This window comes from Ogataea philodendri (genome assembly GCF_020536065.1).
Source record: "Ogataea philodendri strain CBS6075 chromosome Unknown scaffold4, whole genome shotgun sequence".
Taxonomy (NCBI): domain Eukaryota; kingdom Fungi; phylum Ascomycota; class Pichiomycetes; order Pichiales; family Pichiaceae; genus Ogataea; species Ogataea philodendri.
In genome coordinates, this window is record NW_025763821.1 from 93,904 (window position 1) to 108,535 (window position 14,632).

General features: G+C 48.8%; 15 protein-coding genes across 15 annotated transcripts; 7 read left to right on the plus strand and 8 right to left on the minus strand.

The window, feature by feature from the left end:
* Positions 1 to 184: 184 nt before the first annotated feature.
* On the plus strand, positions 185 to 1,765 carry OGAPHI_000961 (uncharacterized protein; the record flags this gene model as incomplete). Its single annotated transcript, XM_046209113.1, has 1 exon — positions 185 to 1,765. The coding sequence occupies one exon, from the start codon at positions 185 to 187 to the stop codon at positions 1,763 to 1,765; it is 1,581 nt and encodes a 526-aa protein (XP_046063871.1).
* OGAPHI_000962 (uncharacterized protein) lies at positions 823 to 1,714 on the minus strand (the record flags this gene model as incomplete). Its single annotated transcript, XM_046209114.1, has 2 exons — positions 823 to 1,020; positions 1,199 to 1,714. 2 exons carry the CDS (start codon positions 1,712 to 1,714, stop codon positions 823 to 825), a joined length of 714 nt encoding a protein of 237 aa, XP_046063872.1.
* Positions 1,766 to 1,843: 78 nt separating the features above from the next.
* Positions 1,844 to 4,612, minus strand: OGAPHI_000963 (uncharacterized protein; the record flags this gene model as incomplete). Its single annotated transcript, XM_046209115.1, has 1 exon — positions 1,844 to 4,612. The coding sequence occupies one exon, from the start codon at positions 4,610 to 4,612 to the stop codon at positions 1,844 to 1,846; it is 2,769 nt and encodes a 922-aa protein (XP_046063873.1).
* OGAPHI_000964 (uncharacterized protein) lies at positions 1,955 to 2,617 on the plus strand (the record flags this gene model as incomplete). The annotated part of the gene is made up of 2 exons (XM_046209116.1): positions 1,955 to 1,990; positions 2,057 to 2,617. 2 exons carry the CDS (start codon positions 1,955 to 1,957, stop codon positions 2,615 to 2,617), a joined length of 597 nt encoding a protein of 198 aa, XP_046063874.1.
* Positions 4,613 to 4,873: 261 nt separating the features above from the next.
* On the minus strand, positions 4,874 to 6,373 carry OGAPHI_000965 (uncharacterized protein; the record flags this gene model as incomplete). The annotated part of the gene is made up of 1 exon (XM_046209117.1): positions 4,874 to 6,373. The coding sequence occupies one exon, from the start codon at positions 6,371 to 6,373 to the stop codon at positions 4,874 to 4,876; it is 1,500 nt and encodes a 499-aa protein (XP_046063875.1).
* Positions 6,374 to 7,051: 678 nt separating this feature from the next.
* On the plus strand, positions 7,052 to 7,276 carry OGAPHI_000966 (uncharacterized protein; the record flags this gene model as incomplete). The annotated part of the gene is made up of 1 exon (XM_046209118.1): positions 7,052 to 7,276. One exon carries the CDS (start codon positions 7,052 to 7,054, stop codon positions 7,274 to 7,276), a length of 225 nt encoding a protein of 74 aa, XP_046063876.1.
* On the minus strand, positions 7,273 to 9,715 carry OGAPHI_000967 (uncharacterized protein; the record flags this gene model as incomplete). Its single annotated transcript, XM_046209119.1, has 4 exons — positions 7,273 to 8,019; positions 8,093 to 8,924; positions 9,111 to 9,325; positions 9,431 to 9,715. The coding sequence occupies 4 exons, from the start codon at positions 9,713 to 9,715 to the stop codon at positions 7,273 to 7,275; spliced, it is 2,079 nt and encodes a 692-aa protein (XP_046063877.1).
* OGAPHI_000968 (uncharacterized protein) lies at positions 7,712 to 8,023 on the plus strand (the record flags this gene model as incomplete). Its single annotated transcript, XM_046209121.1, has 1 exon — positions 7,712 to 8,023. The coding sequence occupies one exon, from the start codon at positions 7,712 to 7,714 to the stop codon at positions 8,021 to 8,023; it is 312 nt and encodes a 103-aa protein (XP_046063878.1).
* On the plus strand, positions 8,993 to 10,333 carry OGAPHI_000969 (uncharacterized protein; the record flags this gene model as incomplete). The annotated part of the gene is made up of 1 exon (XM_046209122.1): positions 8,993 to 10,333. The coding sequence occupies one exon, from the start codon at positions 8,993 to 8,995 to the stop codon at positions 10,331 to 10,333; it is 1,341 nt and encodes a 446-aa protein (XP_046063879.1).
* A 393-nt stretch (positions 10,334 to 10,726) lies between these two features.
* Positions 10,727 to 12,162, minus strand: OGAPHI_000970 (uncharacterized protein; the record flags this gene model as incomplete). The annotated part of the gene is made up of 2 exons (XM_046209123.1): positions 10,727 to 11,816; positions 11,912 to 12,162. 2 exons carry the CDS (start codon positions 12,160 to 12,162, stop codon positions 10,727 to 10,729), a joined length of 1,341 nt encoding a protein of 446 aa, XP_046063880.1.
* Positions 10,823 to 11,857, plus strand: OGAPHI_000971 (uncharacterized protein; the record flags this gene model as incomplete). The annotated part of the gene is made up of 1 exon (XM_046209124.1): positions 10,823 to 11,857. One exon carries the CDS (start codon positions 10,823 to 10,825, stop codon positions 11,855 to 11,857), a length of 1,035 nt encoding a protein of 344 aa, XP_046063881.1.
* OGAPHI_000972 (uncharacterized protein) lies at positions 11,939 to 13,387 on the plus strand (the record flags this gene model as incomplete). The annotated part of the gene is made up of 1 exon (XM_046209125.1): positions 11,939 to 13,387. One exon carries the CDS (start codon positions 11,939 to 11,941, stop codon positions 13,385 to 13,387), a length of 1,449 nt encoding a protein of 482 aa, XP_046063882.1.
* On the minus strand, positions 12,298 to 12,680 carry OGAPHI_000973 (uncharacterized protein; the record flags this gene model as incomplete). The annotated part of the gene is made up of 2 exons (XM_046209126.1): positions 12,298 to 12,566; positions 12,638 to 12,680. The coding sequence occupies 2 exons, from the start codon at positions 12,678 to 12,680 to the stop codon at positions 12,298 to 12,300; spliced, it is 312 nt and encodes a 103-aa protein (XP_046063883.1).
* OGAPHI_000974 (uncharacterized protein) lies at positions 12,703 to 13,149 on the minus strand (the record flags this gene model as incomplete). Its single annotated transcript, XM_046209127.1, has 2 exons — positions 12,703 to 13,002; positions 13,111 to 13,149. The coding sequence occupies 2 exons, from the start codon at positions 13,147 to 13,149 to the stop codon at positions 12,703 to 12,705; spliced, it is 339 nt and encodes a 112-aa protein (XP_046063884.1).
* Positions 13,378 to 14,631, minus strand: OGAPHI_000975 (uncharacterized protein; the record flags this gene model as incomplete). Its single annotated transcript, XM_046209128.1, has 1 exon — positions 13,378 to 14,631. The coding sequence occupies one exon, from the start codon at positions 14,629 to 14,631 to the stop codon at positions 13,378 to 13,380; it is 1,254 nt and encodes a 417-aa protein (XP_046063885.1).
* Position 14,632: the final 1 nt, after the last annotated feature.

Below are 14,632 nucleotides of genomic sequence, written 5' to 3' on the forward strand. Positions count from 1 at the left end.
CAACAGCAACACGGTGCTAGTTAGCAGGTATATCAGTTGAACAAGGTGCCAATTTAAAGTTATATCTCATAGCTTCCCTCGGCCGGCCTGATAACAAACCTTCCCTTTTAGGAACCACCTCGCACCCTTCGACGGAGAACCCCGAAAAGCTTTTAAACGGGCCGGAGCGCATTTCTTACACTTCATGAGTAAAGCTATCTCTTCGTCGCGCGTGGTGACTGGCGGTCAGGTTTGTCCTGCCACAGTCATCTACTCTGACATCTCGGGCAAGATTCTGACTGTTATCCCGGAGATCTTGGACCAGGGAGATCTGCTGCTGTCACAATACAACGTTGTGTCGTATCGTAAGCTGGACCCACTGGTGATTTTGCCTGGACTAGTGGACGCCCATGTGCATTTGAACGAGCCGGGAAGAACAGAATGGGAGGGTTTTGCGACCGGCACCCAGTCGGCTGCGAGCGGAGGAGTGACCACCGTTGTTGATATGCCGTTGAACGCTGTTCCGCCAACAACGACCATCGAGAACTTCCATCTCAAGCTCGAGGCTGCCACGGGTCAGTGCTGGGTCGACACCGCGTTCTGGGGCGGGCTCGTGCCAACCAACCTCGACCACCTCGTTCCGCTGATCCAGGCCGGAGTGCGAGGATTCAAGGGATTCCTCATGGACAGTGGTGTGAGCGAGTTCCCAATGATCACGCCAGCGTACATCGAGCAGGCCTTGCAGAGAGTCAAGGGTCACTCGACTGTGCTTCTGTTCCACGCCGAGATGGACTCGGAGTGCTGCACCCACGCGGACCGGCCTCATTACGACGGAATCACCGATCACCAGGCACAGCTGCTGGCCTCATCGCCAACTCTGCAGCCGGTCGAGCCCACCGTCGGACACATCTCGCAGATGGCCAAGTCGCCACAGATCCAGGCGCTGTCCCTGGACGACGAGATCACACCGTTGGAAAAAGCCATCGAGGAAAACAGCGAGCTCAAGTCGGTTGACCCGACCGCATACTCCTCGTTCCTGGCCTCGCGTCCAGACTCGTTCGAGATCACCGCCATCAGCAACATCATCAACTGCTCCAAAAAATATCCAACCACCCCTATGCATATTGTCCATCTTGCTACCAAAGAAGCACTGCCTATGATCGATTACGCGCAAAAGCGCCTCAACCTGCCGCTTTCCGTGGAAACGTGCTTTCACTACCTCACGCTCAACTCCGAGGACATCCCCAACGGTGCCACCCAGTTCAAGTGCTGTCCACCGATCCGTACGGACGAGAACCGGAAAGAGCTCTGGCACGGCCTCCAGAAAGGAATTATCACCACTGTGGTGAGCGACCACTCGCCATGCACCCCCGAGCTCAAGGGGCTCGAGAGAGGCGACTTCTTCGAGGCCTGGGGAGGAATTTCCTCGGTCGGTTTTGGCCTGCCGCTGCTCTACACCGAGGGCCAGAAGTTTGGTGTCACTCTCGTGGACATCTCCAAATGGTGCTGCGAGAACACCGCCAAACAGGTCGGCCTCGAACACAGAAAGGGTGCCATAGCTCCGGGCATGGACGCCGATTTTGCCATTTTCGACCCGGAACAGCACCATTCTGTCGCAAACATGCGCACTTTCTTCAAAAATAAGCTCACTGCCTATGACGGCCACAAGGTTCAGGGACGTGTGGTCGAGACCGTCCTTCGTGGACGCTCGATCTACGCTCTTGGGAAAGGCCATTGCGACGTGCCTATGGGTAATTTGCTTCTGGAGCCTAGAAGATTCCTCTAGTGCTCTTCCATTCTTTATAGAGTCCAATTCTTGCTACAAATATTAAAAAATATGTTTAATTAATATTATTACCTAGTATTACACTCCATACTTCATTTTCAAGATTTCACCCACAAACGGATCCAGTTCGGCAAGAAGACCGTTCCATCCGGCCTCGCCCAATCCGTTCTTGAAACCCGTCAGCAACAAATGCAACATGCCTCCAAGTCTGTTGGACGGAGCTTCGTAGTATGCTATGCAATCGATTAAATGCTTGATTGCCAGCCGACCGTTCACATCGTGAGGATTCAGCGCGGTCGGATTGGCAGTGATAATGTTGCACATCCCTTCAAACGAGGTCTCCTTCTCCTCGTTCTCTTCCAGGTACTTCATGAACGAGCACCACGTGACCAAAACCTGTCCCACGTAGGAGCCCATGCTGGCGGCGTTGTTCAGACCAATACGGCCAATGGTGATCGACGCGTTGTCCAGAATGGTTTGCTCGACGTCGGTGCTCAGCAGCAGTGGGACAAGAACGTTCATAAAGTTCACCAAGTACTGCTTGAACACCTCTCCCGGCAAACGCATGCTGATCTCTCCCAAAGCCCACACGGCGTTGTTGCAAGCAGCGGTCGAGTCAAACGTTCTGTTGGTGATCTCGTTACCAATGCAAACCATCACCTGGTGGAGATTCGACGTCACAATTGGGTCCAGCAGGAAAATCGCAAGGTCACCCAAAAGAGCGTACGCACTTTGACGAACATCGTCTGTTGGGTCGTCAAAGCACAGAATCACCAGCTTCATCAAAGAAACATCGTTCGTGTCAAACTGCTGGATCAGCTCCGCGCTGTGTGTGTTGAGTCCCTGCACTAAGCCGTCAATCAGGTCCAAAGACGTCACAATGAAATCTTTCTCTGGAGCCTCGAATCCAGGATCATCAGTAGACAGCTTGACCTGTTCAACGCACATGACAAGAATCCGGAACGCACGCTCGTATACCGGCACAGCATACGGAGCAAACGACTCGCCAAGTGCCGCAGCAACAGAAGACATACACTCCAATAACGGCCAAAGGTCCTTGTCGTCGTCGGTGAGCTGCTGCCACTTTTCAATCAACGGAGGAAGCAGCATCTCAATGTACTCTGGCTTGTAACATAGTTGGTCTCCAACTCTTTCCGCGAACGTCTGAACAGTATCGTAAAGAATGATGAGGTTTTTGCGCTGGTACTTTTTGAAGTAGGCCTGGATGTGACGGAGAAGAGGTTCCACAAAAGGCGTCAGGAGCTCTGGTTTGGCGGCATCGATGAAGTCTGCAAGCGAAGAACAGGCGCTTTCTTGAACCACTTTCTTGGTATCCAAGGCGCATTCCATGATCGATTGGAACGTTGGAGCAAAATAGTTGGCACAAGAACCACCACTCAATGCTTCAGAGCACACCCACGATGAGTAACGACCAAGAGTCCAACAGGTGATCTGACGAACTCTGGTTTCGGAGTCTTTAAGTCTCTCGACCAAGAATGGAATTAGCGACGGAAGCTGAGGGGATGCCTGGTCCAAACAACCTTCGGCAATTGCTCCCAAAGCAAGAATAGACGCCTCTCTAACAGGCCATTGAGGAGAACTGATTCTTTCTTTGATAATTGGGAGCGAAATCTCCAGAGCCTCGTAAGGGAAATTCGTGGCCAGGATGTCCATCGTTGCTGCAGAACATTTACGCAGATTCCACTCCATCGATCCGTCAATATCGTCTTCATCGTCTTCGTCGTCAGACTCGTCTTCAGCACCTTTAGCTGCGGCACTGTTTTTATTGGAAAGCTTATGCGCATCTTTGCCCTTTGCCATCTGAGGCTTGATATCGTCGTCTTTGTCTTCGACATTTTCGTTTTCCTGTTCGTCAGAGTTCTCGATGATGAAAACCTCCATTTCAGAGTATACCATCTTCTCCAACAACACAGGCATTAAAACCGGCAATTTGGTTTTCACAATCGGCTCTGGAATGTCCGATGTGGCAAGTCCAAGCAAAAACTCGCATGCCTCCAACGCGGTTTCCTCACTTGAATCTCCCATGGAGTGGATGCAATAATTAATAACTCCATCTAGATGCGGCAGCAGCTTATCGGGACGCTCCTCCAAAATGTTTGCAAACGCAGTACAGACCTTGGTACGCACAACGGGGTCATCGTCTGTGGCAAGATTGAATAATCGGGCCATGAACTCGTCCAGATGAATGTACATACTTTGCGTCTTCGTGAGCAGGATGTGGTTGATGCAGCCGATCGCATATGCTCTGACCTTTGAATTTGAAGCCCCTGTGAGCTCAATAAACTTTGGAATCATGTAGTTCAACGGTCTTTGTCCGTCGTACTCACGATCAAGCACACGAGCAGAGTCCTCACAGATCTTAGCGAGGGCACTCAAAGCACCTTCCTGGGACTCGGTGGTACCTGCAGCACCCGAGGCAAGTTCCATAAGGTTAGGCAAGATGTTGGGCCATTGACGAACACCAAAGATTGAGAATAGGGTGGTAATCACATTACCTGTAATGTTTCTGACCAAATTCTGGGAATCCAGCAATCCTTTTGGAATCTCCTGCAAAATGTGAGCTTTCAGATCTTGTGACTTGGATTGGAGGTTTCTGATCAAATCGTTTTTCAACATCAAACCAGCAGACGCTCTCACTTGGGATTCCAAAGCTTGGCCATTTATTAATATGTGGAGAAGGTAATTGTCAAATTCCGATTGTGATCTTGCCTTTTCCAGGGCATCAGATGCTTGCAACCGCACATTAGCGTCAGACGATAACGTACCGGCCAGGATGTATACGATCTGGTCCAAGATCTGAGCATTAGGCGCCCAGGTCGACATCATGTGGTGGAGAAATAAATATTGTCTTGTTTGGCTATCAGGAAATTTGAGGTTCCAATAGGCTATTTCTGTATTTCAAAACAATACAGACCAAACTGTGAATGTGTACAAGATGACTGTTGATGCTGAATGAACTTCTTGGTCACTTCCCCTGCTGTATCAACTCTAAATCAGCACTTTTTGTCTAAGGTTTTAAAAAAATTTTATTGGAATTTTTTTTTTCCTACAGTGTAAAGATGTGTAGATTACGTACATTGGTATTAATTATACATGTTCCTTGTCAGTCACTATGAAGTCGTTCAGCATATTCTCGAGCACTTCAAGCTGGTTGAACAACGGGTTGAACAATTCGTTAGTGATTGGATGTAGAGAACCAGGTTTCGTAAGCTCAGATTGCGAAGCTTGTGGAGTGAGCGAATCTGATGAGTAGCTGGATACGTTTTTTTGCTGCGATAGGCTAGAAGAAGTTGAATCGTTGGATGTCTCACGCTCAGCCAACTGAGGTTTTTCATTCTCCAGGAACTTGGTTCGTTGTTCTTGGAATGACAAAGTTTTGAATGATTTGGTTTGTTGTGCAGTTTCATCAATAGTAGTATTAGAGTTGTCGGGTTCTGATTCCGAGGTGGCTGATGGAGAGAAGGATCCCACCGAGTGTATAGACTCTTGCTTGTAATCAGCCTTCTCTGGACTCGACGAAGACTCATCGTAGGCGTTGGTATCAAAGGAAGAGATGCTTTCGTCGTCGTCGTCGTCGTCGTCGTCTGCCTTTTCTTGGAAGGAGAATCGAGCATGTTGCTGGTAATCGTCAAGGTTGCGCACCAGGAAGTTAGTGTTGCTCACACGTTTGTTGACCACCAAACTTCCCGGCTTGAACGGCGAATCGCTGCCGGTCTCAGACTTACCGTCGTCAACCTCCTTGAGATCTGGCAGGTTGGCTGGCACAAACGACACTGTTTTGCGGATCGACGACTTGCTGCGCTTGAGCGAGCTTTTGCGACCTAACAGCGACTGTTCGCTCTTGCTGCTGTCGTTGTGGTTCTCGTACAAGGTCAAATTTGATCCAGAGTAGACGCGTTGCGAGTTGTTTTCAAATTCCTTGAGATCGTTAACAGACAAACAGCTCGTATCCTGACGCTCGATGACCTCGTTCTTCCAGCAGTTAAGTCGTGCCAAACGTTCTTCAAACGTCTCCAGGATCTCGGCAGGCGCAAAGCCAACTTCCTTGTCAGAGTTGCGCCTGACAAGCCACCAATAGCTGTCTGAATCGTTCAGCAAGACCACGGAATCGTCCTTCGACAGCTCCAAATGTGATGGATCTGGCCCACTGAAGTCGTACAGGGCATACAGCTTGTTTGGATCCAACTCTCTGGGAGGCGAAGAAGGTGGTGACGGAAGCATCCCATCAATGTAGTCATTAAAATCGTCTTCAGAGTCCTTGGACTTCGCGTCCTCCTCGTCCTCGCCGTTCCCACACTCGTCCTCTAACGCCCTGAGCGTGTCTTCAAACATCTTGTCCGTGTCCAACGTACCCGACACTGCGTGTTTCAAATCATCAACAGTACGTTTTGCGTCTCCTTGATGGTGCGTGTGTATCACCGTGGAAGACGCCTGTGAAGAACTGTTGGACAACTCATCCGGTAGAAAGGTCCGTCGCGAAGGCGGCATCTGTCGGAGATCTATGGCCAAAGAGTCTTGCTGTAGCCAAAACTCCTCGTCCTGATCCAGATCTTTTCGCGTATATTGCTTTCGTTGATCTATATTCATGCTGGCAACGTCAAACCCTTGTGTAGATAATTATAGTGATCGTGGTGAACAGAGAGTCTGAGCGCCTTATAGGTTCAACAATAGGATTTGCACTCCTTCCTGATTGTTGTTTGACTAGAAAATGTGGATTTTTCTAAACAAATTAAAAAATGGTGCAGACATCTTTGCACCGACAGGGGAAGCTCAGGTCCCATAGATCGGGGCAACGTGATTGAACCGGGTTGGTCCTGGTTGCTTGCCGATGTTCCAAAATAGCTTAAATATCATGCAATCAATCCCAAGCGTTTTTATTTATCGAGCTTTGCTCATCTCCGTTGCTTCGCCTACAATTGAGGTCTAAAATCGGGGCGTTGCGAGGACGTGGCGCATGCAGCATTGGCTCTAGTGGCAAACTGTTAGATGTGGCTGGTGCATACTTCCTTTTTTTTCCTCGCCTAGCCCGGTAACAAAATTGGAAAAGTATAATTAGCTGCATCGTCTTATTTGTGCCAATTTCCTCTATAGACAATGTCAGAATACAAAGTAAGTACCCCGGACAGCTCAATCTAACACAAAAAGCCTCCTCAAGGTCCGCCCCCAGCAAGCAAAGGTGCGGCTGCTGAGTATTATAACGCCGGTACAACCACATACTCCTCACAGCCTCAAGGATACAGTCAGCAGACCACGCAGGAAAGAGGAATGTTCTCCGGCGGGCAACAAGGATACTACCAGCAACAACCCCCATACTATCAGCAGCAGCAACAGCAGGGATATTATCAGCAGCAGCAGCCATACTATCAGCAGCAGCCGTACTACCAGCAACAGCCATATTACCAACAACAACAAAGTGGTGGTGGTCAAGACTGTCTGATGGCATGCTTAGCTGCCATGTGTATCTGCTGTACTTTAGATGCTATCTTTTAATTTGATGACTGTGCCAAAATCGCAATGAACTCCTGCAACACTCTGTTTTCAAAAGCAAACAGCTCCAGTTTCGAATGGGCGCCCAATGATGTTTCCATAGCTGCCTCTTTTAACTCGTTGTTCAGTTTTTCTATTTGGGAACGTAGTTGTGCCACAAGGACGTCGTAGGCGACGAGTTTGTCTTCTTTGACATTTAACTCGGCTAGTAGCTCTTCTTCTCTGGCTTGGGTAAGCTGGGTCAAATTGGAAACTTCAAGAGTCAGGGCCTGGATCTCTTCCTCTTTCTCTGCCAACAGTCCACTGAGCTCCTGGGTCTGTTTTTTGGGGGAGTATGGTTCTGAGAATTGGTCCTCCTTCTCTGCGATTAGGCTAAATCTCTCCAAAACCCTTTTATGTTCATTAGGAAGGTAGTTAATATTGGTCATAGCCCACGCCATGCGCTTGCCACGGACACTGGCAACCAATAACAAGCAGAAGAAATGGTATATGGCCTCCATCAGAGCCAGATCTTCAACCGACTCGCATTTAACGTCGCCTTTCACGAAACTATCCAGCAATGGTGGGTTCAACGCATTGATATGGTCTTCAACAATCTGGTTCCCAAAGAACATCTCCGTGAAAAAATCCTTGAGCGCTTTGAAGTACTGGGTATCTTCTCGAATGGCAGCGGTTTCCATCGGTTGTTCGCCGATAACACATTCTAAGACTTCATTGATGAACTTCGGATCCAGAAGATCAACTAGCTGAGGTTTGGAAGAGATGGCCAGAGTGTTGTACTCCTGAAGCCATTTGATAGATGCAATAATGGTTTTATACTGGCTGTGGTGGAGGGCTGACATCTGCAGGCACTGAATTTGACGACTTATTCTTCTTCTTATTCTTCTTTTTCGTTGGAGCGGGCGATTCTTTGGCAACTGCGTCTTTTGCTGGCGCGGGATCAACAGACTCAGACGGGGTGAGTGCTTGTTTTTTATCCTTTTTTTTTGTTCCCTGTTTTTTGGGTGTCGGCGCGTCGTTCGTCGCAGCCTCTGAAGTGGGTCTGGTTGCAATTTTCTTGATTTTCGGCGCTGGTGGCAGTTTTTTGTCGTCATCATGGCCTTTGCTCTTGTCGTCGGACTTGGGTTTCTGTCGAGACTTCTTTGATTTCTTTCTGTGTTTCGATTCCTTTGCTAAGGCTTTCTGAGGAGAAAACCACGACCTTAGTTCTGTCTCATCGATTTCCCCCGTCCTCCATTGAAGATACTTGGCGTACCCTTCGGACTCATCCAACGGGAACGCATCCGCAGGATCGTTGTAGAAATTAGGATGGAACGGCTTCGTGAACTTCTTGTTGAACACTTTTTCGAGAACAGGCTTGTACTCCACTCCCTCGCTCTGGAACTGCAGTTGCTTGAACAACTGCACCGCCTCCATCATTGTGGCCTCATTCTGCATGCTCAGGTACCCGCGCGAGTGTTTGGAAGTCTCAAACGAGTTCGAAGCAGCTCGTCCTCCCACAAAATAGTTGGAACGCACCCCCTTGAGTCCTGCTATAGCGTGCAAAAACTCCTCATACATCATCAAAGGCGGAAGCTTTCGTACCACAAGCCTCCAGTCGTTCTGGACGATTTTTGGCCTCGGATCAGAAGCCGTTTCAGCAGCTTTTACACTGGTCTTCCCCGGTCCATAAAAAATCATTAATAAAGAAAAAAAAATAACCAAGTTGTCTATTGTTCCATGTCTCTCGAGGATCACCTTAGAGCGATCCAGAACTCCATCCAATCAAACACTCTCCATGTCACGCTGTCGATAAACCCCACGTCTTCTCATATTGCGCCTCTCCAGAAGGCTCTACAGAGCTACTCCAATAGCCAATTGATGTCTAATATCGAAAAAATTGGGTACTTTGACAACAACTGGCCCTCTTTCGAGAGTCTGGTCCAGAACTATCTTATATTTGTGAGAGATTTCGACCCCTGGTCTTTGCAAAGGTCCGTGGACTTGCTGATCAAATTCTACGAGAGTCTTAGTGTTGCATTGAATAATGCCCAGAATGCCAAACTGCTTGTTCTTGTAAAGGAATCAACTTCGCAAATTGTACCAGTGGCAAAATTGGCCGACCAGAGACTCATGAACGCCACAGGCAGAATCAATGATTATCCAAGGCTGTCATACATGTCCACGTTGTTGCTGAAAAGTCTGAACAATATCAGAAACGACCCTGAACTGGGAATCCCGTCCAAACGGTTCAAGATCTCGATCTTGATGTTTCTGAGTATAACTCTGTGCCAGACGTACATGTCGATCGACTCTGTCATGCTCTGCAACAATGTGTTCTCCAACATCAATATCCTCAACCTCGACAAAAGTCTCATTTCGCGCAAGCAGCTCATCCAGTACAGATTCATGCTCGGGAAATTCCATCTTCTCCAGAGCAACTATTACCTTGCATACCACCATTTTGACTGGTGTTTCTCCAACTGTCACCAACAAACCCCATTGAAGAATATCCTGTTGATTCTCAAGTACCTGATCCCGTCAGGACTACTTGTCGGGAGATGCCCCAACCTCGCATACTTACAATCGCAGCTGGGGAACCATCATCTGTTGCAGCTCTACGCTCCGCTGATCCAGTGCTACAAAAACGGGGACCTGTTTTCGTTTTCGAAATTGGTGGCCACCAACCAGCAATACTTTGCCAATTTGGGGATTTTGGTCGGATTTCTCCAGCGAGTGCGAATTCTGATTCTGCGCAACCTGATCCAAAAGGTGTACAAACTACAAGGCGGCTTGTCGTTTGAAACGGTGGGAAGAGCCCTGAGACTGTCGATTGACCCAGACCAGACGCGTAGCTATTTCGGCTCGAAATCACTCTGGATGTATACAATCACGAACGGCGACCTAGACGAGTCGTTCACAGAGACGCTGCTGATGACATTGATCGACGCGAACCTGCTCAAGGCCAAGTTGACCCCGTCCAAAACCATCATCCTGAGTAAATCTGGGCTTTTTCCAGCCGCATACAATGTGTATGCAAACAGCTACAAAAAAAACGAAAAGGAACGGTGGCTCGAATAAGTTTGTACGGAAAATCACCAAATTGGCAAAATGATTGCACGCAAACCATGTGGATCGCTCCTGCTAGAGAACATGCGCGTCTGACAAGGGGGAAGAAAAAAATACGCTAAAATACAATTGTGCAACCTCACCCTCGCACCGCTAACTCCTTTAAAAAATGTTTGCGCGTTCCTGAAGATGCGTCAGAGGATGCGTCAACAAACGCGTTGCAAATTGAAAATAAAGAATACGGAGCAGAGCGAAATGGGTTCCAAGATGGCTATGAACGGACCAACAACGCGTTTAGCTCGATAGTCCAGCACTCCACGAAGAGTATGGTATCGTGTTTTTACGAATTTGTGTGAAAATTCTCGGAATTTTTCAAAGGAGTTTCAGCTTCGTATGCACGCTCCTTTACAAAACAATTACTAAATTTAGTGGCTCAGGCGTCAGAAATCTATAAAAGCCTGGCTTCCAGCTTCCCCGAAGGACAGTCAACTCGCTAGCATTATGAAATTCTCTTCCTCGCTCGCTGTCATTTCTCTGGCTTCCAACACATTCGCTGCCTACGTTGGCTCCACCTACTGGACCACCCTTACTCCGTCCGCTACTTTGGACGCTGCTTTGACCAGCTACTCTGCCACTTTCGGTATTGCTGTCGAGCCAATTTCCTCTGCTTCTGCTGGCGTGTCTTCTCTCGCTTTGAAGAAGAGACAGGTTGTTTCTCAGATCGGTGACGGTCAAATCCAAGCTTCCACCAACACTGAGGCCGAGACCTCCACCACCGCCTCCGAGGAGAAGAGCACTGCCGCTGCTGTTGTTTCTCAAATCACCGACGGCCAAATCCAAGCCACCACATCCACCTCTTCTTCTTCCTCTTCGTCTGCTAAGAAGACCGATGCTGCTGTTGTGACCCAGATCGGCGACGGCCAAATCCAGGCCACCACCGCCACTCCATCTGCATCCTCCGACGACTCCATCGTGACCCAAATCGGAGATGGCCAGATTCAGGCTGACACCACCTCGTCTGCCTCTTCTTCTACCTCTACTGCTGCTGATGTTGTTTCCCAGATCTCTGACGGACAAGTGCAGGCTTCCACCTCCACCACCTCTGCTTCTAAGACCACCAGCGGTGTTGCTTCCCAGATCTCTGACGGCCAGGTGCAAGCTTCTACCACCGCTTCTGCAACCTCTTCCAGCGCCTCCTCCACTTCCTCTGCTTCTGGTGACTACGTCGATTCCGTGTCTTGCTACAAGACCGGTGCTTTGGCCATTACCTTGAAAGACGGTGTCTTGTACGACTCTGAAGGAAGAATCGGTTCCATTGTCGCCAACCATCAAGTCCAATTCGACGGCCCACCACCACAAGCCGGTGCCATCTACGCTGCTGGATGGGGTATTTCTTCTGACGGATTCTTGGCCATCGGTAACAACACCGAATTCTACCAATGTCTTTCTGGTACCTTCTACAACTTGTACGACGAGTACATTGGAGACCAATGTACTGAGGTGCACTTGAAGGTTGTTGAGTTGGTGTCTTGTTAAGTATTTAGATTAATTGAACAGAAGTAACATTTAGATAGAATTTTTATTATTTACACTAATTTTCTTTTAATGGCTTTCGACATGTCCTCTGTTTGGCCCATCTTGAGCCCTGCGCTCACGTTCCTGGGCTTCCAGAGTGTCAGCTGGCTCTCGTACATCCATCCAGACGAGTTCTTCCAGTCGTTCCAGCCTTTACTCAACGACAATGTCCCCTGGGAGTTTGTCCATGCGTGTCGGTCTGTTGTTCCATTGAAACTGATCCAATTTATCCTATCTTTGTCCAAACCGCCGTACACCGCCTCCATCTACCTAATCGTCAAGATGGTCTATTTCGGAGCATCCTATTTCGCTGTCTACTTCTCCATCAACTCGCTGCTCCCGTCACTTCAACACCGCCAAACAGCACTCGTTATTGTCTCCACCAGCTACATCACCTACGTCTACCAATCACACACGTTCTCAAACAGCTTGGAAACAACGCTTCTGCTGCCGACCGTCGTCATCGTCGACGGCATGCGGAACAACAGAAGCTCGGTCGCCAAATCGTTCGTCCTGGGCCTTTTGGTGGCTCTTGGAGTGTTCAACAGAGTCACCTTCGTTTCGTGGCTACTGGTGCCGTCCGTATTTGCTCTCAAATACTTCCTGAACCACTGGGGCCATCTACTGGCCGCTCTCACAAGTCTGATCGCGTTCTCGTCAATATTCATAGCTATAGACTCTGAATACTTCGCCGGCTCCGCGAAAACTCTCGTCATCACCCCACTCAACAGTCTTTTATACAACACAAAGATCTCCAACCTTGCACAGCACGGCCTCCATCCATACTACCAGCACGTCCTGGTCAATTACCCGCTGATTCTCGGCCCGCTTGTCCTGACAGCGTTCCCTTTCAATACTGAACACATCAAGTCCACGCCGTTCATCGCCATGGTGTCAGGAGTCCTGGTACACAGCCTGGTGCCCCACCAGGAATTGAGGTTCCTCGTGCCCATGGTGCCGCTCTGGGCATGTTGCGCCAAGTTTTCCAAAGCACAGCTGTTCAAGTTCCCATACATTCTGTGGATCCCGTTCAACACTGCAATGCTCGTCTTTATGGGCAAGTTCCACCAGGGCGGAGTTGTCCCCGCCATGTTCGAGCTCCAGAACTACACCGAAAACCTCGTGTTCTGGCGAACGTACAAGCCGCCAACATGGATCATTCATAACCGAGACCGTCAGTTCGCCAACAAAGACGACCCAATGTTCTGGGATACCATCAAAACCATCAAGTCGCCGTTCTTGGTCGACTGCATGGGCCTGGAGTACCAGGGTTTCGAGTCGGCGGTGCAACAATTGCTCTCTGCAAACGAACACCTGCTACTGGTTGCTCCGCAAAACGCAATGCTCAACGTGCAAAACAAAACTATCCAGTACAGAGAGATCTGGAGCTACCCGTGGCATTATGATATGGATCATTTTGAATTCGAAACTTATGGATGGAGCACTTTCAAGCCCGGGATCGGCATCTTCAACGTCACCGCTTATTTATAGAACTCGAACTTGTCGACCTCACTACCCGTCTTCACCTGTGCCGTGTATGCTTCTTCCAAATCGCTCTGTAAAATAACATACCGGTTCTTCCTCACTGCACGTAGACCAGCTTCTTGCATAATAGCAGCAATGATGGCTCCACTTAATGGATCGTTTCTCAAAATCAGGGAATCAAGGTCGACCTCGGGAGACAACGACATCTTGGAAGCAATCGTGCTGAAAATCAATCTTCTTTCTCTTCTGTCCCTCAAGGATGGGAACTCAATCTTTCTGTCCAATCTCCCCGGTCTCAAAAGAGCAGGGTCGAGTGTATCTGGTCTGTTGGTGGCCATGATGACCTTGACGTTTGTGGATTGGTCGAAACCGTCCATTTGCGTGAGCAACTCTATCAAAATTCTTTGAACTTCTCTGTCTGCACCTGTCTGGGCGTCGAATCTCTTTGTGGCAATAGCATCGATCTCGTCAATGAAGATGATGGCTGGCGAATTCTCTCTGGCAAGACGGAACACGTCTCTCACCATTCTTGGTCCTTCTCCGAGATACTTCTGAACGAACTCGGATCCGTTGACCCTGATGAAAGATGCCGTAGAGCTGTTCGCCACAGCCTTAACCAACATGGTCTTACCAGTACCAGGAGGACCGTACAAAAGAACGCCTCGTGGAGGGTCGATACCGATCTGCTTGTACAAATCGGCTTGCGTCAGAGGCAGTTCGACAGCCTCTCTGATTTCCTGTTTCTGCATGTCCAGTCCTCCAACATCATTGTAAGTAACGTCTGGTTTTTCGTTCTCGCCCACAATCGAAATCGACGAGTCTGCCTCTGGAGGTAGGATATCAACCAAGGCGTTGGAATGTCTATGCAGTGCAACAGAGGCAGAAGGCTTCAACAGCTCTCTGTCCAACGTGGACAGAATTCTGACAACGTAGTTCGAACCTGTTGTAGATGAAACAATTCCTGTATGTTGATCAATAGGTTCCAAAAACTGTCCAATAACAAGCGGAACACTCTGTATTTTTTTGACTTCTTCTTGAGCTCTAATCAGTTCTCTCTTCAAATGACGTTGTTCATCTTTGATATAGTCCTCTTGCAACATCAACAGTTGCAATTCTTTCTCCAACTTCTTCACCCTCAGGTAAACATTGGTGTTGTTCTTGTTGGAGCCGCCGTTTCCATTGACGACTATGCCTTCCACAGGCTGTCCAATACTCGGTGTGTGGGTTGGGTAGATGCCAATTTCTTCCATG